The following is a 22,796-nucleotide window of genomic DNA, read 5'->3' on the forward strand; positions in this document are numbered from 1 at the left end:
ACTTTAAAGTTCGTCAGTCTGGGAGGGTTCAGACCCCCGAAGTCCACGTACGGTCTCCACTCACCTCTATTTTTCATTTTCACTGTTTCCTCTTTCTTTAGGTCCCTACCTCCACTCATTTCTCTTCCTCTTTTACTGCTACTGTCTCTCACTGACCATCAATATCTCCTCCCCCTTTGGATTTCACTACTATTTTCATCCATCTCTCTTTCTCTGCTACTTTCTCTCTCCCACCATCACTGTTTCCTCTTTCTTTCTCCTCCACCGACACTGTCTCCTCTCTCCTTCATCAAATGGTTCAAATGGCTCTGAGCACTATGGGACTTAACATCTGAGATCATCGCTCCTCTAGACTTAGAAGTAATTAAACCTTACTAACCTAAGGACATCACATACATCCATGCCCGAGGCAGGATTCGAACCTGTGACCGTAGTGGTCACGCGGTTCCATACTGAAGCGCCTAGAACGGCTCGGCCACACCGGCCAGCCTACGTTACTGAATTCGCAGACTTTCCAGAGTTACATAATTTTTGGCAGTCATTTTAAGTTCTTTTTAGGCATCGTAAGAAACTTTTTAGGCCGTTTTTTGTCAGTGATGTACGACTTTGAGCAAATCCGTATAGACGTACACTACCCATTGTATTTATTCCTATTTATTGTCATAAAGTAAAAATGTTGACTAAAAACATAGTTTGGTGATGTCAGAGCCCTTATGATGACCTAGAACCCTTGCCATCTGTTCAAATGGTTCAAATGGCTCTGAGCACTACGGGACTTAACTTATGAGGTCATCAGTCCCCTAGAACGTAGAACTACTTAAACCTAACTAACCTAAGGACATCACACACATACATGCCCGAGGCAGGATTCGAACCTGCGACCGTAGCGGTTGCGCTGTTCCAGACTGTAGCACCTAGAACCGCTCGGACACTTCGGCCGGCGCCACGGTGTTCACTTCGTCAGTTAAAATACTTAAACCACGTTTCACTTGCAAATGTACAGTAACTTTCAACGTCTGAATCTCACTAACGGATAATGATTTCGAAAAAAATTTCATTGTTCCGCGAGAAAATGGTCATAATAAGAAATGGTAACAATTTTGATGGTTTTCCATGAAAATAAATTATAGGGGTGACTATTCCCACAATTGGTACTTTTGAAACCCTAAAATCCTGGTGTTTAGGCTGGAAATTGAGAGTGGACATAGATTTTAGAAAATGGGAAAACACGTTTCTAGATGAATGTCTAAAGAATGCATAGATAAAAATTGAGCCATTTACTAGGGTCAGTTATTTAGATAAGTGTAGACGACTGTGCAAAACTGGATAAAAACCGGTCTTTGTGAGTCCCCGAGATCATGATCTTCAGAAAATACGGTAAAAATTTCAGCATTCTTCCATGAATAGACATTATACAACAGATCGTGTCCACAACTGGTACTTTTCGTATTCAAAAACTATGGTTTTTCTGAGTTTTCTCAGGAATTGCCCTTGGACAAGCTGCCTAAGGTCCACTCTTGACCACATATAGCGCAAAACAACCAATCGATTTGCTCAATTTGCTTTGACCAGATGAAGTGTCTAATGTTTAAATTTTAACCTTGTACTGTATGATAGGTACAGTGTGTCTAGTTTCCTGATAGGTATACAAAAGATCGCTAGGCCAAGTGCTACCCTTTTCTCTGTGATCAATAATATCTGAGATACGATCCCATGAAAACTCCCATTTTCGCGCGCGGCTTTTGGAACATGTTGTACTTCCTCGAAAGCCTTTCCGGCTCGTAAATTTATTGCAGCAAACATTGCTGGGGAATAGCCGCCGTTTCTGTTGTGTTTCATGTGACTTCAATTCGTTTGGCCGCGATGTTGCCAGATAACATTGTCTGAATATACAATTTTTATGGCCCATGTAAGCATACCTTTACGCCACACAAGCTGATTAAAACAAACACCAAACGATTGCTTTAGAAACGATTACAAAACAAAATAATACGCACAGTATGACTACATTTGTCTAAAGTTACTGGTGAACGTTTAATAGACAAGCAAAATCGAAATTCGTTAATAGCGACATGTGTGTGCCACGCTGATAAATTTTCGCTCTCGTCGTACTTTGTCGCCCTCGAAAGTAAATAATTTACTGTCAGTGAAGTTGAGAAACTGACCAGGTCAGACCTGAAAAAGTTCTCCAGAAATTGCAGGATACTGTGACGCACAAGAGGGGAGTAATTGCTGATGCGTCGAACAGAAAACGTGATCCTTGCAAGCTGCACGTCTACTAAAGAAGTTTTACGTGATTATGAGTATAGTGGGTCTCACCCGTTCAAGACAATGCAGCAAACATTTTGTGTACGCAACTGCTACGAAGACAGTCATAGCAAACATTTTGTGTATATAGCTAGTAAGAAGACAGTCGCCGTTTCCTTCCTTTGTATCTTCTTCCCCTGGAGATCTTGTAAAATTTGTGGTAAGATATTATGGGACACTACTTAATCTAACATAAACTAACTTACGCTCGGACAACATACACACCCATGCTCGAGGGAGGACTCGAACCTCCCACGGGGAAGCCGCGCGGACCGCGGCTACCCAGCTTGCGTCCTTTTACCGAGAAGACAATAATCATGGGATACCTCCCAATATCGAGTCGGATCTCCGTTTGCCCAACGTAATGCAGCAACTCGACGTTTCTTGGATTTAACAAGTCGTTGTTAAGTACCCTGCAAAAATACCGAGCCCTGCTGCCTCTATGGCCGTTCGTACTTCCTGAAGTGTTGCCTGTGCAGGCTTTTCTGCAACCTCTCGATTATATTCCATACATGTTCGACGGGATTCATGTGGGGTGATCTGGGTGGCCAAACCAATCGCTCGAACTTGTGACGGTACGTCACATAATTAGACATTTGGAGAAAGGGAGAGGAAGTTTTTGTTCTGAGAGGTGTGAATTATAAATTATTTCAAGACTGTGTACGTGTGCGCGATGTATAACAAATAGTAAAGAACGTAAGTTATTATTATCAAAACACAAATATCGATGTAATTAACAAAACACAGTTTTTTTATATAATCTCTGTGTAACATAGACCATGAAGATCAGAGACAATGCTTTGATTGAACTATCTCTCCTGTTTTGTTTCGTCTAGCGTTAGGCCGCCGTTGTATTGCTGTCTGATAATTAACGTAAGTTTAATCTGTATTTTTTAAACATATAATAGGAATTGTTATTAGAAAGTGTGTATGGCTGACTTAGTTGTCACCTCTCATGATCGCAACCTTTAATTATAATTAACAATGTTTTTACAGGACTTCATAGTGCAGGGAGCTCATCTCCCCTAGCAGGATTTGGTCAGCCATTACGCTGACGATTCATTTTATTAAATGTAAATGCGAGAAACTTCCAATTTTAATCTTTCATTAATTTCGAAGTTAAAATTAATTTCAGTTACCAAAATTCGCAGCACTGAATGAGTTCAGTATGTTTCATTTTGGCCGCCTAACGGCAGACGAAATTTTCTCCAGTTTTGCCTTGCAAATAATGAACAAGAAATATTGAAAATCATTACATTCCGCAGTATCTCAGTTAATCTTTATGTAATTTGGTACATAAATAACCAGTCGCCCCTGAGACTCATATTAACAATTACAGTTTGCGTAGGGATACGCATATTTTCTTTTCTAAATAGCAGCGCTCATGCAAAGTATTTATTAGAAGGCGTTGAGTCGCGCGCTGTTTTTAAAAAAGTATTATACCGTACGTACTTCGGGGCAGCCGATGTCCGTACGAGTGCTATCGCGATATAAGTTAGTTAAAGTCTCATGCTAGCCCACAATATTTAAAGCCACCCCAACCAAAATTATAAAATATATAATTATAAAAATACAAATATACACTTATACCGTAATAAACTGTCCAGAATGATCGTCAAACCTATCTCGAACAATGGTAGATCGGTGACATAGCGCATTGTTGTCCATAAAAATTTCGTCATTGTTTAGGAATATGAAGTCATGAACGGCTGCAAATGGTCTCCTAGTAGCCGAACATAACTATTTCAATTTAATGATCGGTTCAGTTGAACCACTCAATCTGTTCCACGTAAACACAGCCCACACCATTATAAAGCCGATACCAGCTTCCACAGTGCGTTGTTGACAACTTGGGTCCATGGCTTCGTGAAGTCTGCTCCATATTCGAACCCTGCCGTCACCTCTTAACAACTGCAATAGGGCCTCATCTGACGCGGCCAGGGTTTTCCAGCGGTCTAGTATCCAACCGATATGGTCACGAGCTCGGGAGAGGAGCTGCAGTTGATGTGCTGTTAGCCAAGGCACTCGTGCCGGTCGTCTGCTGCCATAGCCCAGTAAAGCCACTGTCCTAACGGACACGTTCGTTGTATCTTCCACATTGACCTTTGCTGTTATTTCGCGCAATGCTGCTTGTCTGTTAGCACAACACTACACAAACGCTGTTTCTCTCACTCGCTAAGTGCAGGCCTTCGGCCACTGCGTTCTCCGTGGTGAGAGGTAATGCCTGAAATTTGACACTATGGATCGCGGAATATTGAATGCCCTAACGACTGCTGGCCGGGATGGCCGAGCGGTTCTAGGCGCTACAGTCTGGAACCGCGTGACCGCTACGGTCGCAGGTTCGAAGCCTACCTCGGGCATGGATGTGTGTGATGTCCTTGGGTTAGTTAGGTTTAAGTCGTTCTAAGTTCTAGGGGAATGATGACCTCAGAAGTTAAGTCCCATAGTCCTCAGAGCCATTTGAACAATTTTGAACCATAACGCCGGCCTAGGTGGCCGAGCGGTTCTAGGCGCTACAGTCTGGAACCACGCGACCGCTACGGTCGCAGGTTCGAATCCTGCCTCGGGCATGGATGTGTGTGATGTCCTTAGGTTAGTTAGGTTTAAGTAGTTCTAAGTTCTAGGAGACTGATGACCTCAGAAGTTAAGTCCCATAGTCATCAGAGCCATTTGAACTATTTTGAGCCCTAACGCCGGCCGTGGTAGCCGAGCGGTTCTAGGCGCTACAGTCTGGAACCACGCGACCGCTACGGTCGCAGGTTCGAATCCTGCCTCGGGCATGGATGTGTGTGATGTCCTTAGGTTAGTTAGGTTTAAGTAGTTCTAAGTTCTAGGGGACTGATGACCTCGGAAGTTAAGTCCCATAGTGCTCAGAGCCAATTTTTTTAACCCTAACGACTCTCGAAATGGAATGTTCCATGCGGCTTACTCTAACTACAATTCTGCGTTCAAAGTTTGTTATTTCCCGCTGTGCGGCCCTAATCACGTCGGTAACGCGTGAATCAACTAAGTACAAATCACAACTGCAACAATGCACTGCCCTTTTATACCTTCTGTACGTGATATGTGTATATTGCTATCCCATGACTTCTGTCACTTCGTTGTGGAAGCGACAACAAAACTGACGCTACGTTGGCAACGCTGTAGCTGCACGCGGTATGCGCGCACAATCAATTAATCTTTAACGGGCTTTAGGGCTGTAGGTTTCAATACTGAGCACTAACCTTGGGCAGAGGCCGTCGCTGTTTCTCAAGATGTAGTCCTGTCAGCTCTATCATGTTGGGAAGCAATGGCCGTGGGTAATTCATGCTGTAGTGATTATTTATAAGAAGGACGCTGCAGTTTCGTTCCGTTTCGTACACAGATGGACCGTCAGGGCCAAAATGTTTCCTCATTATCCGCTCTTGTTCTGGCATAATTACATAGTTCCACGAGTGTAGAAAGAGAACCATTATGTATGCGTTGTACATTCTTTCCCAGAACGACATGTGGTCGTTGTAGGGGAGTGACATATCAGGACAATAGGCGGGGTTGTTGGGATTTCCTTGCATTACGTGCAGCGGACCGGGCGCAGTAAGCGAGAGAAAGCCTATGAGAGGTGGTGATCCCACCTTGTGTACGAGGCCGTAGTAACACTGGTACATTAGTCGCTCGATAATAACGACGTCAAAACTAGGCGCCGACCTGAAATCGAAAATAAAAGACTTTGTATAACCTGTCTAGCAGTATGAGTTACTGATGTCATGTTTGACAGATAATGATAGTTGAGCAGAGTCACACTTACCGGATAAAATCTTTCATCTCTGAGGAGTCCAGTTGGATTTCACATATCCCTTGCCCCATATGAGGTAAAAGGCGCAGCATATCGTGTGGAACGGAATCCGACAGTGAATTGAAGTCATACGTCGCTCTCCAGAAATCGTACGTCACGGATACATCTATTTCAGTATAATTTTCTATTTTTTCCTGCAAAATAAAGAGCAAGATCTTGCAAAATTGTTCCATGGGAACATTGTAACGTTGGCGCTTATCTTCGTGCTATGGTACCACCATCAGACATCTTATCTGAAGTATTTGTAGAGCAAAATTAAACAGGAAAAAATTAAAACTGTAAAAATTACGGCATACCAAAATCATACCAAAGGCTCTCAAAAGTGAATAATAATTCTTAATAATGCAATAAGGAGCAATATTCTCAGATACAAACCTCACTAGTATGTCAGTGACATACACAACTCCACTGAAAAAGGCATTTTATCTTGTAATTTTCATTTTTTCAGACACTTTCAAACTTTCTCAACTGCCTGTGTATTGTACAGTGTCATCACTAGCTTCAACATATCTAACTCTAGCAGTCGCTATTGTGTACTCATTGACAATTTCATTTACCTATTTATCACAACCTCAAAATAGTGTATTTACTAAGATGGTATCTGTTCTTTCGGACATGTCCGAAAGAACAGATAACATCGGTGACCAAGCAGCTCTATAGAATGAAATTAAAGTGAAATGAACACCCTTAGCTGCTTACAGGCGTTGTCATACGTGAACGGGGACAGATGAAAATGTGTGCCCTGACCGGAACTCGAACCCCGGATCTCTTCCTTAAATGGCAGACGCTGTATCCATCTTTTTTTTTCTTTTTTTTTTCTTTTTGTTTGTTACTGTTCGTTTCAATTGCTCGTTGTGGGCGTCACCTAACGCCCTTTGAAGTTCGATATGGATCCATTCACTTAGTTTTATTATTATTATTATTATTATTACAGAGGGTAGATAACCCTCTGATAGAACACGCTGAGCTACCGTGCCGGCTCAACCTTAGCCACCGATGACACAATGGATAGCGCGACTGCAGGGATTTATCTCTGGCACGCCTCCCGCGAAACCCACATTCTCAACGTATTGTCCAGCACTACATTTGTAGTGCCCCCGCCCATTATACCCATTACTCGCGGCGCGTTGCCGATTCCCGTAAGAGTTCAGCAACTATTTGTGCATTCGCACAGAAGAAGAAGAAGATGGTCAAGTGGCCGGTGAGCTTAAACTATATATATTTACTAAGATGGTACCTGTTCTTTCGGACATCTGAGCCACCGAGAACACAGAGGATAGCGCGACTGCAGGGATAAATCCCTCTGTGTCCTCGGTGGCTCAGATGGATAGAGCGTCTGCCATGTAAGCACGAGAGCCCGGGTTCGAGTCCCGGTGAGGGCACACATCTTCATCTGTCCCCGTTGACGTATGTCAACGCCTGTATGCAGCTAAGGGTGTTCATTTCATTGTAATCTCAAAATAGTGATTTTCAAGTTACCGTCTTTTTCCGACGGTCCAGTCCGAGTCCAGCACACTGTTTTAATCTATGAGGTGGTTTTGAACATTTATTTGTGTTTCATATGATATTCTTAAACCAAATTACGATGAAGATGAAGAGTAAATCGTTGCACAGAGACTGCGAAGCCAAAAGTAACACATAAGATGATAAATTGTCGTTTATGGTAATACAGTAGAGCAATTAGAAAATCCGACGGTCTTGGAAATTAACCACGTTATCTATAAGATCAGCGCCAACGGCCTTGCCACAGTGATAACACCAGTTCACGTCAGATCACCGAAGTTAAGCGCAGTCTTGGCCAACACTTGGCTCAGTCAGTGTACAGGTCTGTCGAGTGCTGTTGGCAAGCGGGGTGCACTCAGCCCCTGTGAGGTCAATTGAGGAGCTACTTGACTGAGAAGGAGACGAAAACAGACAACGGCCGGGAGAGCGGTGTGCTGACCACATGACCCTTCATGTCCGCACCCGGTGACGCCTGGCTAAGGCTGACAGGACGGCCGGTCGGTACCGTTGTACCTTCACGGCGGTTCGGGTGGCGTTTTTTTTTCTATAAGAACAAGATGTAGATTAAAAAACAAGTTAAATTTCAATACATTTGTTGCAATTTTAAAAAATAAGATAAGGAAAGAAATGAAAACTCATAATACTATCACATCTTTGTATATGATCAGCACTTACAAATAAAATAGCCTCTGGGTGCAGCATGGTTACATAAATAACATCTCTAGATACACCTGTGCACAAGGCAAAAAATCCCAAAAATTAATTTACATCAATGTATAGACAACATACATCTACATCTACATACTCCGCAAGCCACTCAACTGTGTGTGGTGGAGGGCACATTACGCGCCACTGTCATTACCACCCTTTCCTGTTCCAGTCACGTATGGTTCGCGGAAAGAACGATTGCCGGAAAGCTTCCGTGCGCGCTCGAATCTCTCTAATTTTACATTCGTCGTCTCCTCGGGAGGTATAAGTAGAGGGAAGCAATATATTCGATACCTCATCCAGAAACGCACACTCTCGAAACGTGGACAGCAAGCTACACCGTGATGCTGAGCGCCTCTCTTGCAGAGTCTGCCACTTGAGTTTGCTAAACATCTCCGTAACGCTATCACGCTTACCAAATAACCCTGTGACGAAACGCGCCGCTCTTCTTTGGATCTTCTCTATCTCCTCCGTCAACCCGATCTGGTACGGATCCCACACTGATGACATAACAGCAGTTCTGGCAACGTATATGTTACAAGTTGTCAAACCTATCTGGCATCTATATGAAGATGGTATCTTCATACACCTTTGTCATACAGATAAGGCTTACCGGATACAGTCACATTGCTCGAACTCATACGGGAATCGGTAGATTGTCTGCCGCGAGTTATGAGTATAGCGAGCAGAGGCATTACGAATGTAGTCTGTGGACAAAGTTGGAAATATGCGTCTCACGGGGAGCATACCAGAGATAAGACCCTGCAGTCGAACTATCCTCTGTGTCCCTGTTGATATTTATCAACGCCTGAAAGCAGCTAATGGTCTCGATTTCATTGTAATTCTATTCCGGGCATCTGATCAGGTTTAAACTCTTGTGCTTGTAAGACAGCATAAATGGAATTACCATATCGTAAACCAAGCAAAATATTAATCCAATAATACGAGGGTGAGTCGAATGAAAACCTTAAATCTGTAATAGCAAATCGAAATTTCGCGCCGTTATCCTGTAAGTTGGTAAGCGTGCAGCAAGCAGCGTGCAGAATGGCCTGTAGGTGTCATAATAGTGCAGATGCACCCATACCGTCGCAGTATCAATATAAAGATGGCCGCCCCACTTGCGACTTGCACCAGGGAAGAATAGCGTTCCGTTATTCGGTTTTTGCGTAGTGAAGGTGTGAGATCTATTGAAATTCATCGACGAATGAAGGTTCAGTACGGTGATGCATGTTTGTCACAGCAGCAAGTCTACGAATGGAGTAGAAAGTTCGCAAATGGTGTGACTTCAATGGAAGATGCTACTCGTCCAGGTCAGGCACAACAAGTTGTGACTCCACAGAACACTGCAGCAGTTGAAGCCATAGTGAAGGAAAACCGCCGAGTGACACTGAAAGACATTGCAGTATGTTTACAGATTAGTCATGGGTCAACAAACCACACTGTGCATGATGTGCTCCAGTTTCACAACGTGTCTGCAAGATGGGTGCCAAGGCAGGTGACTCCTGAAATGAGAGAACGACGTGTTGATGCTTGTGAAGAACTTCTTCGGTTTGAACGAGAAGGGATGGCTTCCTTGCAAGAATCGTTACTGGGGACGAAACCTGGGTTCACTTCCACCAACCGGAAATGAAGAGAGCGAGCAACCCAGACCTTGCCCCAAGTGATTTGTATATGTTTGAACCACTCAAAGGTGCAATGGGAGGAAAGAAGTTCCGTTCTGCTGAAGAGGTATGCCACGCGGTGCATGAGTGGTTGGGCGGACTACCAAAAGAATATTTTTCTAAAGGAATTTATGCACTTTGTAAGCGCTGGAGGACATGCATTGATACAGCTTTGCACCACTTCTGCATAATAAATAATATTTTTAAAAATATTTAAGGTTTTCATTTGACTCACTCTCGTATTTTCTGTTTCCATAATGTTAATGTCATTACAGTACATATTATTGGTAACCAGTTTACAGTTGAATTATAACCAGTTGTAGTGGATGTCTGTAACTACTCTCTACAACCATTAAACATTTATAGCATTGACAACAAATCCCTAAGCAGAACACGAGTGAATATTACTGACACATATTGCAAAACTATTTTATACCCCAGGCGCTACATAATGAAACTGTGAAATGAAGTGAATTTTCTCCTATAATAATGTCGTATTATAAAGTAGAAATTGCTAAAATCACTAGAATTATCTTGTTTGACCAATGGCGTATGCATAGTCAAAGAAGAAAATATCGATGTGGCAGTTACATCTACCTTACATGTTAACCACCATCACATACTTATGGCAACTAACTTTTCGTTTGGAGTCAAGGAATTTTCATGGTGGGCATATCACCTATGAAAACATAAACTATTGTATTTAAAGTGAAAGCCAGTAATATAAAACTGAGTGAACATTATCTTGGGAGGGCACTGTGACAAATGGCTTCAAATGGTTCAGATGGCTCAGCACCATGGGACTTAACATCTGTGGTCATCAGTCCCCTAGAACTTAGAACTACTTAAACCTAACTAACCTAAGGACATCACACATATCCATGCCTGAGGCAGGATTCGAACCTGCGACGGTAGCAGTCGCGCGGTTCGGGACTGAGCGCCTAGAACCGCTAGACCACCGCGGCCGCACTGTGACAATATCAAAGATAGACTTATAGTTACTAGAATCACACGTAACCACTTTTTAATACACAGAATAGTTATCTTATGCCATGTAAACAATCTGCTCTATAGCAGATGGATTTGCAACTTCGGTACTCGCTGTATGCAAGTATCTATTCTACTGCACCTTGCTGCAGTGACGTACAAGTACTAGCCGAGAGAAGTAAATATTCCTTGATTATGTTATATATGGGTGTTAGAGGCCCTTCTTCTATCGATAGATGAAATTGTACACCAGACAGTGGCCCTTAACGCCCAGTTATGGAATGTTCATTTCAGTGGGCTGGTACTTGAACCTCGCAGTTTAGCATATCACCAGGCATATGGAAGCAAGGTGCAATGGAATAGATAATTGTATACAGTGAGTAGTAAAGTTCCGGTCTTTCTGTTTTGGCACATATGTATAGCTAGCAGTACACCCGGAAAGCCACCACGATGACACCTTAGATGTACAATGCAACTGTGTATTTCTCAAAAACGTTCAAATGTGTGTGAAATCTTTTGGGACTTAACTGATAAGGTCATAAGTTCTTAAGTTTACACACTACTTAACCTAAATCATCCTAAGGACAGACACACACACCCATGCCCGAGAGAGGACTCGAACCTCCAGCACAGCCGCACAGTCCACGACTGCAGCGCCTAGACCGCTCGGCTAATCCCGCGCGGCCGGTGTATTTCTCACTCAAGGTTACATATGTACAGATCCCGCTACAGTGGACCAGTTTGAGTAAATGGCATAATAATAACGGCGTCTAAACTAAATAATTATTGTTTAAGTTAAATAAAGGTTTGTTGAAAATAACCCACACATTTGAGAATGATGGTCTCACACAAATATGGATTCAAATTAAAACAAACATAAAGAGCACAAGAACGAAAATTAAACACATATGTGCAAATTTTGTTTAGCAGCTCATCAATGATGACATTCTAAAACAAACACTCAGAGCCTGGAAATACAGTTCCTCACTATTAATTGTGACTTAATATTAAAGTTGATTATTCTAAATATTGATTGCGAAAATCAGCAAACAACTCTATTACATAAGACTCTCATTATTAACTGCAGCAGAACAGTTCAAGTTTTCAAATACCTCTAGTCCCACAAACAAAATTAAAGTTCAAATAGGCGCTCACGCTCAGTCACCGAAAACCACTATCAAATATTGTGTCTAGTGAAAGGTTAAAATATGGGCCTACACTTACAGAAAACTGATCTAACAAGGGAACAGTTCAATCCGACATGTCGAAACGCTCTCTGAAATTTTTTATTCACGACGACTACGCCAAATCTTAACTGCCCAGACAAAATGCAATTATTTTTTAAAACTGTTGAAAATTGCCAAATTCATACTTCGCCAGACGTGTGGAGAAATGTACATCGCTACTATAGCTGTAGCAGACAGCGCTTGGGTAACACGGCAGGTTCATAGCATTGGCTGCCGGGAAATCGGTAAACTGATTACATGGCAGAATGCAATCGTAATTTAGAAGGCGAATGTTAGTGTCCGTAGATAGTTCCTCTGACCCAATTGCCACAGTTACTATCCGCTCGAATTTTCAACCCTTATAATATCAATAATAATTATCAGTTGCCAGTGCGATGTTGGTAAGAGTAAACAATGGAGATAAAACATTAATTTTTTTGTGTTTTCTCTGTATATGTTTGCTAATAGCTCTGTCTTTGTGCAGATTCTAGAGTTTCACTGTAATATGTAATTCGATTAATGTTTCCAGCCATCCAAAGATGAAATATGAAGAACATGATGCACAATCTAAGCCACCTACTTCTCTTGAAGACCTAGATAAGTGTTATTTATTAATTAATTTCTTAAACATTCATTCTAACGATGTCAGCATTTCGTTAGAAGGTTTGGAAACATTAGAAGAAACAGGAAATAGCTCCGACGATTCTGTGAACTGTGGTTTGAAAAATGATTGTTGTGCTAATTAAGGTCCAGAACAAAACTATAGTACCTCGCTCGTCCAAATAAAATATTACCGTTAGAGCTTGAAACAACAATGTAAAAAGGCTCTAAATGTTTTAGCCAAATGAAGGAGAGAGAAAACGCTTATAGCTAAGCAATCTACTAAGCTGGTTTCGTTCCGTAAAATCTGAAATTGAATTGTGTAAATGGAATAAAGATTTACGCGAACTATTTTAATTCAAGTAAACATACAGAGGAAATGTCATTAATGGGTAATATTCTTATAACAGAGAAATTCGATGCAGATGTAAGACGAAGCTTCTTGTTGCTCCTAAAAATGCTATGTATAAAAACCGCCAGGTTTCGTGCAAGAACTGGGCGATAAACATACTTAATTATTTCGAGGGAAAAAAGACGTAGAGCTTGTAGTTCATGAATGCTATGACACATTTGTATACAACAATGCCAGTGATAAGGTCAGTGGATTACTGTTTCCGCAGCTTTATATATTTCTTCAGGACCTAAAGGAAAATTAGAAGAAAAACTGTTAATCGACGGAACAAAATCTGAAAAAGTGGGAGAAAATAGTTTTGATATTACAGCTGAAACGTTTGCTTACCAGAAGCAGAAAATAATTCAGTGCTCTTGTGGGACTCGTAGCCTGGAACATAACAATACCTCCTTCCTCAGGAGGACGACGGAAAGACCGTTAATATATTTCGGATACCAACCGGAACCAATAGTGAGATTATGCCTTTCAGTAGAGAATTATTCTACAGTGCAAAGCATATTTTAGAAAATTTCCCAACAATACAATTTCCTACAGCTTTTCGTCACTTCAGGTTTAAAAACGGAACTGTATTGTTAAACTTCAGATATTTGTGCCTTGTCAGTTTGAATCACTACATTTTATGAATTTGATCAGGAATGCCTCGTACACGACCATAGTTTTCCTCTATCCCATTTGTGTCTAAATTAAACCAGCAATTACTCTGAAGTTCCTGAATGTGTTACTTTCTCCTTTTATCATGTGTGCCTGTTGTAAGAAAAAAATTTGTTTTCGTCGTCCAATAGACACTTCGCATTTTCATTAGGACTACAGGGAATAAAGGAGGAACTGGTCCGTCGTTAGCAAACTATACATTGTTCAAAGGTTATATAAGAACTGTGCTACAGGAATTGCTATACAAGATTTCGTGTAAACAAATTAAAGTCCCTATTAATGGAAGTCGTCTGTAATAGAACATCATACATTGCCCTGATTTTGTTTCTTGTACTAGTCACCTCAGTTACAACTATATCTGCAATAGTTTAGCTGTCGATATGAAATGCAAGTTATTAAAAAAATTAATGATTCGAGGTACGTTTGGTACGTTCCAACGCTTAAAATTCATGTGTGTACACTTTGGACTTCACGCTCTTGTCACTGCTGCATCTTCAAATTGTTCACTACTCAGGAAGACCAGTACAAACCTCTTTTATAAGAGACCTCTCCCTGCTGCAAGTATGAGTAGCTTTAACATTTTTTTAAATACTTGCAGTGCGACTTAGCAGCTAAAATTTTGCCAGTGTACTTCTTTTGGTGTATTCTTCCTGTATGAAAAATTTCAGGTTAGGTTTCGACATGTCGGATTGGACCACTTCCTTGGAAGAACCATGTTGTTCTTGTTGTTGTGGTCTTCAGTTTGGTGCAGCTCTCCATGCTACTCTATCCTGTGCAAGCTTCTTCATCTCCCATTACCTACTGCAACCTACATCCTTCTGTATCTGTTTAGTGTATTCATCTCTTGGTCTCCCTCTACGATTTTTACCCTCCACACTGCCCTCCAATGCTAAATTTGTGATCCCTTGATGCCTTAGGACATGTCCTATCAATCGGTCCTTTCTTCTTGTCAAGTTGTGACACAAACTCTTCTTCTCCCCAATTTTATTCAATAACTACTCATTAGTTATGTGATCTACCCATCTAATCTTCAGCATTCTTCTGTAGCACCACTTTTCAAAGGCTTCTATTCTTGTCTTGTCCAAACTATTTATCGTCCATGTTTCACTTCCATACATGGCTACACTCCATACAAATACTTTCAGAAACGACTTCCTGACACTTAAATCTATACTCGCTGTTAACAAATTTCTCTGGACGAACCATAAAAAGCCCAAATATTTAACTAGGATGGTTCCTTTGCGACCTGGACTATCTTGACTGCCACCACGTTCATCCAGCAATGCACTCATAGAAGACAAAACTTCCAACAATGATGCACCACTGCTTGCTCTAAACAGTTTTCCACGCACCCCACACTACTGAGTCCACATTAGCCACTGAAAATTCGGCGGGATGGGAGGGCGGGGTCAGGGGGGGGGGGGGGGGGGCAGGTGTGCGACACCTACTGCCGCGGGATATGGTGGAGCGGTGAGGTGGGAATACAGTAGAGCACTGAGTGGAGGCCTGGCAGGCGTCCAAGGTGTTGATAGGAAAACATTATTGTTAAAATATTCATTTATTGTTCGTCAGCTGTATATGTCATCGTGATACTTGAAGAAGTCAATGCCGTCAGGGTGTAAGCTGTACATGGCCTGCAAGGAGATGGCCTAACAGCTTGAAGCATCAAATAGAGGCGAGAGCCGAAGCTAGGACAATCTCCATCGTCGCCAAATTTTTTCAAGATACGGCAACGACGCACAGAAGACGTCACTGCATGATCTCCGGCGTTTGATCCTCTCCTCTCCCTCCATTTGCCCCCACACCTCTCCCATTTCCATTCCCACCCATCCCTCCTCCCCCCCCTCCCATCCTCCATCTATAAATTGGCAGGAAAAACTCAGTCCGAGCTAAGCTGTTGGTGTGAAACGATGTAGCGGGAGGAGGATTCTTTCTTTATTTGCCCGAATCTCGTGGTCGCGCGGTAGCGTTCTCGCTTCCCGCGCCCTGGTTCCCGGGTTCGATTCCCGGCGGGGTCAGGGATTTACTCTGCCTCGTGATGGCTGGGTGTTGTGTGTTGTCCTTAGGTTAGTTAGGTTTAAGTAGTTCAAAGTTCTAGGGGACTGATGACCATATATGTTAAGTCCCATAGTGCTCAGAGCCATCTTTCTTTATTTGGGTTGTTATGGAGGAAGAGTTTTCCAACACCGCTGGCCGCGTGACGTAGCCGCGCCGTCTGGGGCGTATTGTCAAGGTCCGCGCTGCTGCCCCCGTCGGAGTTTTGAGTCCTCCTTCCGGCATGGGTGTGAGTGTCGTCCTTAGCGTAAGTTAGATTAAGTAGTGTGTAAGCTTAGGGATCTATGACCTCAGCAGTTTGGTCCCTTAAGACCTTACCACAAATTCCAATTCCCCAACACCGCCAACAATTACTATGAAAAGCTCAGGAAGGTGCAAGTATCGCAATGACCAGCAACTACACTCCCTAATTACGTAATTACACTGCTACAGTTCATCACTCTAAAAAAAAACTCAAAAGCACAGCTACAGATCCAATAACACATTCAATAAATGTGTAAAACAATCCTCGCCTATAAAGATCCAAACATACTGCAAAAAGGGTACCGCAAATATCGTCTATAAAGATCCAAATATATTGTGAAAAACGTTATTAAAAACTTCGTCTAAACTCCACCTGCAAAGACCTTGAAAACAGTAAGCCAACACAGCTAAGACGCACCAAAAATGGAGTCTGTACACTTGCGGTCTCCGCTAACAGTTCTGTGCAGATGCGTGATGCCATAGAACACCGTTACTACACTCGATTAGAAACACCGTTACTGCACTGAACCGGGACCACTACCAAGTCACTGCAAGACTGCACGCGGCCTGCGATAATCGCCGGGGTCATAGCGGTGTAAAAGACGATTGCCGCCGGCTTAGCTGCTAGCTAATATTATTCTTGGGTGCTACAGTGTGTGACAGACAGCACATCGATAGTAATAACATGCTGAACTAACAATGGTTCTCCCTCCAGACAAAAGACGGGGTTGTAGAAATCTGTCCTTTTCCACATCTCTAGACTTACTGGCTTACTTCGTAATACCGCCCCCTCCTCTTCCCCACAACAAAACAAGGTGCCTTGCCACGGTTCAGGCGGTTCCTCCCGTCGGAGGTTCGAGTCTTCCCTCGGGCATCGATGTGTGTATTGTCCTTAGTATAAGTTGGTTTAAGTTAGATTAAGTAGTGTGCAAGCCTAAGGACCGATTACCACAGCAGTTTGGTCCCATAGGAACTTACCACAAACTTCCAATTTTCGAAAACACCATCCACTTGCCAGCTCTCCACCACCTGGGAACTGGTATGAAACGACATAGGTTGGAATTTTATTTGTTTGATCATTAGTACAGGTGTTATCCTGTTAGAAGAAGGCTTCACAATATCATCCCACACCTTCCACTTTCCGCCGCGCCCCACACCCACTTTTTTCTGATCGCACCCATGTGTGTGTGTGTGTGGGGGGGGGGGGGGGGGGGAAGTACCTCTCTTTTACAATACCGCCGCCTAAGGGGCCTCGAATTCATGGATTTTCCGTCCGTAGAAAATTGGTGGGAAAAGCTGAGCTGGTGGTGTGGAAGATGCAAGTGTTAGCCTGTTGGGGGATGCCCTAATTATGTACTAATCATTAAAAGAAATCACATACACCTATATGCACAGCTACAAATCCAAATATATTGCAAAAATCTCGTGAGAAACCTCGACTAAACGTCATCTAGATATCATAAACACACACCCTATGTACTGCAAATGGCACGCTACAGGGCGTCTGGCTCAGAGCTGAGCTCGATGTAGTCGATTTGTAACAGTTCGTTATGTCAGGTATTTACATCCAATGGGTGCTGTTTCGACCGAATTGCCGCTGGAGGCTGCTCCACGATCTCGGAGTATTGTACAGATGCCGTCCACTGACAGCTCCGAGCAGAAACACCGATACTGCACTGCGCAGGGACTGCTATCAGGTCGCCACATTTTGCAAGTACGCAATGCAAATTGATCGTGGAATACCCATAGATCATCAAAATAAACATCTTTTATGCAGTGTTGCATTTCACATCTCTTGAAAATATCTTTAAATTTATCCAGTTTATCCTTTTCAGTGCAAACGAATTGTCGTGTGATAAGCCTAAACCTGCTGTCTTGTAATTTTTTCCGACGTATTTCTCTCGCTCGCTGATCATGGCAGCCGGGTCTTTCTCGTGAGCTGCAGTGACAACTCTGTCAAATACCACACAACCTTTCCGGCTCGCATCACTGCCGCAAGACATAAGAAACACCTGTGCATGGGCTATATGGCCAGTGGAGCCACCTGCGAAGCGTAAGCTCGATGAAGGCGCGGAAATCCCGAGTGCTGCAAGTTGAGGGCGGCGTCTGATAGGGGCTAGGATGTAACTAACGCGTACCACCTAGCTCCAGTCGCTTGGCGGATATAGCGTCTGTCCACCTGTAGGCCTATCGCCAAGTGTGGTCATACTAGTGCAACTCAGCTGTCGAAGACCATCATTCCACATAGAACATCATCTGCCACGAACCACCACATGGCATCATTCACTGCTGACCATCATTCAGTTTTCACTCCACCCCCTCTGACGTCACTCTTTAAACAATTGTCACCTTAATAGGAGCCTTGAATCCCCGACTTTAGAGTCGGAGATGCCAGAGTGGGTGGAGGCGATTCCTGACGACCTCAGGGATATGGTTTCATTGTGGCGGCAGAGCGACATAGCTAATTTATATACACGTCCAGCTTGTTCTTTATTTTTATAGTACATATAATAATATTTTTATAGTACATATAATATGTTCCCTCGCACTTCAGCAGGCGAATTTAATCAATGTCTGGAACGTTGTACTTATTTTCGTTGTTCTTTCTCTCCACAGCTGATGAGCCAATAGCGCCTGAAGCGTTTATGTTACACATCTGTGCTTTGTTGCATGCAGTCTTATTAATAAACAGCGCAATTTTTAGTAGCAAAACCACTCCATGCTTGCACTCGTTACAATAACATCAGCATATTTTGCACATTAAGATTCTTCCGTGAATCTGCCTCTCACATATCGTTAGAGCTCTGGCATCACAATATTATCGATAACAAAATCTCAAATCAGGTAATACCGAAGCTTAATACTTCTGGGAGGAACGGTTGCAGAGTCTGTCTGCACAACGATATTTTATAAAGTCTATTGTACTAGAAGATAAACGTTATGAGACCCATACGCAGTAACTTTGTTCATGTTTACAGTCGTGATGGGACTCATTAAAAGAAAAGCTTTCTGGCAACGTATGTAATGTTACATTACAATAGATGTATCACAAGACAGCCTCAGACACTAATTCCTACGAAGAAGATAAAGACTTATCACCAACCAACGGGGTTTTATAAGGTCGCTGACCGACTTCGTAACAGTGATTCCCTTGTCGTTGTAACACACTCCTTACTAAGCGAATGACTTGTCCTATGTCTAATATTTCTTCTCAATTATGCGTATGTAAGCACTGGATCAGTAAAAAATAGACTTTTATGGAAGTAAGTCTTGCGATAACTCTAGCCTACAGCCATTAAAACAACATAGTAAGGGTCTCAGATTGTTGATGAAATTTCATATTTTGTTGTAACACACCATGGAACATTTTATCTACGTAATAAATAATTACCGATTCGAAGACGAATCGTAGGTACCACTATAATGACATTAGCACTATGTAGTGAAATCTGACGAATCTGGAAAGACGACGTTTCTGTCATCAGTAGCTTTCTTATGAAAGCTGGTCTCCTAGTCTTGATTCTATAAGAAGTAACATGGGCAAATGTGATCATTTCATTCATCCTGCTGTGTAACTCCGAATTCCACCATTAGTTCGGCTATCAGTCTAGATGTTTTGTGTAAATGATTTTCAGGTTAAAACGAAAGGTATACAATAAATTTTTTTGTAAAGCGTTGAAGGTCCTGATCGCCTTTTTTTAAGTAGAGTATCAAAGTATTACAACTTACCATTACCTACTAATCCATTAAAACGACAGTGTTATACAACATGCAGACATTCAGTTAAAAACATAAGATCTGTTCGAATTTTAAAAGTCACAATCAGGAAAGACATTCCATCTGAGCTACTATTACTCATCTCCAATAGACAAACTGCAGAACGGTCTTATGTTTACATATTCATTAATTTTAATACTTCTGCTTGACAAACAACGGCTCCGGTAGATAGGAGGAAGGCATAATTTATTTTATATTGTAACCAGCCAGATCTTCCTGAGCATATGTGTAGTTGTTCTTTGCTTTCTCAGGTTTACTTCCACTAGAATTTTTCATACTGGTTTACTTATGACGAATAGACAGTCATCTGAATGTGCAGCATGGAATGCGACATGTCTGGCGCATGGTTTTATAAACCATTGCATCTTGATTGTCTTTTTTTTAAAAAAAAAGTAGAGTATCGAGATGTTACATGCTGGCATTACCAAACAACCCATTAAAACTAGTCTTCCACGTCATGTACACATCCAGCTAAAAATGTAACACTCATGTATTACAATTTTAGGAGTCATAACCAGTACCAAATGATGGTATCAATATTCACTCCCCAGTAGACAAGTTCCAGAATGATTTTAAGGATACATATACGAAAAACTTTAATAGTTAATAGTTTAAGTCTGCTCAACAAATAATGATAAACTATAGGGATGTAGTTCCATAACCGATTATCCGACCTGATTGTCAGGAGCATGTGTGACTCTTTACGCATCATCCATATCTCCCCTGCATGTTGTGTTTTAGATCTCACATCTACCACCGAGCGAGTTGGCGCAGTGGTTAGCACACTGGACTCGCGTTCGGGAAGACGACGGTTCAATCCCGTCTCCTGCCATCCTGATTTAGGTTTTCCGTGATTTCCCTAAATCACTTTAGGTAAATGCCGGAATGGATCCTTTGAAAGGGCACGGCCGATTTCCTTCCCCATCCTTCCCTCACCCGAGCTTGCGCTCCGTCTCTAATGACCTCGTTGTCGACGGGACGTTAAACACTAATCTCCTCCTCCTCCTCCTCCTCCATCTCACATCTACCTCTCTTAGCATGTACTACTTCTCTCTCACATGTGTCATTTTTGTATACGTGTGCTAAACATAGGATGGCAACTACTCGTACTGATGACACAAAACATCTGGGTAAAGATGGAAGCACTTTCGGTCATCTAGGAATACCACACTTTCAACCACCTAATGTACGCCTGCTCGATATATTACATCCTTTAGCCATCTGTACAACCACCAGTTAGGCCTCTCCTTTGCGTTGTCGTAATTAATCCCACTAGGCTTTTTTCCAGTATTCTTAACACACCAGTGAAAATCTCTGAGAAAGGCTATGCCTTTTACGACGTTAGAAACCGTAAATAACAAGCATGTCTCCCAGTCTTAATTCAACAGCGTGCAACAGACCCCCGGCAGTAAAATGTCTGACGAACAGGCCATTACCCCAACCGTTTCGGACTGAGAGAGGGGAAAAAATACGGTTCTACAACACACTAATTTACTTACGAGCAATATCCAGCAGTGCTTGGAAAAGAGAAATCTGGTTTATAAGCAATAATGTTTCAAATATTTTTAAAACCAGTGCACTCTGACGATAGAAGCTCGCTGGATGTCAAATAGAGCTGTCATTGACTCTGGAAGATTCAGCAGTGATGGACATGACCAACTACACCCAGTAGCGATGAGATATAGACTGGTGGGTGGGCGCGATTTCGGCATCCCCTAATGATTCGATTACAACAGTAACCGTGACCTACCACACTGATCTTCTGTTGTGGGAAATATTGTTTATGAGTACCAGTCAGAATTCGGCTATGTCTTCATCTAACGGTATCGTGGAGAACAGCGTCAGGCATTGAGAGAAGTATGTTTCTCATGCTTTAATTTAATTCTGAATAACACTCACGCCGTCTTTGTTGGAGTCAGTGTCAATAATGTTCATTTAAAAGATAGTTAAAGCTATATGCAGAAAGAATATCATTAATAAACTCTCATCGGTCTTGTGTCTCAGGACGGTTTGAGGCATTTTTCGAGTATTCTTACTACCTCCAGTAGACAACCTGCTGCTATCTTGGAAGTTATCTGTTAGTTAACACCACATGGCATTCTTGAACTGGGTCAAACACACGATACATTCTATAGTTGTATACTGTAGCTGTATATTGCAGCCTCCAGTCTGGTAACACAGTGGTCTTTAGCCAAGAAGTATTTAAAAGCTCCTCAGAGTCACGTGTCTGGAGACTTTATAAAATCTATGAGGTCTGTAACGATAACTTTGTTCACGCTTGGGCTTGTGATTTGACATAGAAATTTATTATATATCTTTACTCTACAATACGAGATCATCCACTTACAATAGTCTGTTCAAATTGTCTTATCGGTGTCCATAATTACGTAGCTGTTTCTTCGGCAGAAGTTGTGCTCTGATGTTACGTAATCGGCATATGTGGTGTCACCAATACCTACTCTTTACAGCTCCTCTCGACCGATCACCCTACCTGCGTAATAATTGATTTTTGTAAGTGCCGTACATCTGAACACATGTCAGTGACTTCCTATGTATAAGCAACAATAAAACCCACATATTTTTTCCAAGGTTTTGTAACGGGACAAAAGATTTTGCGTGCCGTCACGGATTCTTGATCGTTTCAACATATTTATTTAGAGGTTGGAAAGACGTTAAAACCGTGAAGATCGTTGTAACTTTATTACTGCTATGTGTCTTACGCCATGGTATGTCGTTATGTTGCAGAAAAGTGAGAAAACGTTCTCTCTTGAAAGTAGGAGCAAGTTGGAGCAAAGACTCTCCATGCGCTGGCTGCGCCGGAAATTCCATCCCAC

At 42.2% G+C, this 22,796-nt stretch overlaps 1 protein-coding gene across 4 annotated transcripts in view; it reads right to left on the reverse strand.

The window, feature by feature from the left end:
- Positions 1 to 22,796, reverse strand: part of LOC126341237 (UDP-glycosyltransferase UGT5-like) — an 88,693-nt gene that overhangs the window by 22,122 nt on the left and 43,775 nt on the right. For 3 of the 4 annotated variants that reach the window (XM_050001758.1, XM_050001760.1, XM_050001757.1), the window contains 2 exons: positions 6,092 to 6,273; positions 5,532 to 5,991 (listed from right to left, as the gene is read on the reverse strand). In XM_050001758.1, the coding sequence (XP_049857715.1) occupies positions 5,532 to 5,991; positions 6,092 to 6,171 (540 nt within the window). In that variant the 5' untranslated portion in view covers positions 6,172 to 6,273. The remainder of the gene's footprint in view (positions 1 to 5,531; positions 5,992 to 6,091; positions 6,274 to 22,796) is intronic. The other variant, XM_050001759.1, reaches the window with a different exon arrangement.

Source organism: Schistocerca gregaria, chromosome 1 (assembly GCF_023897955.1).
Source record: "Schistocerca gregaria isolate iqSchGreg1 chromosome 1, iqSchGreg1.2, whole genome shotgun sequence".
Classification (NCBI taxonomy): Eukaryota; Metazoa; Arthropoda; class Insecta; order Orthoptera; family Acrididae; genus Schistocerca; species Schistocerca gregaria.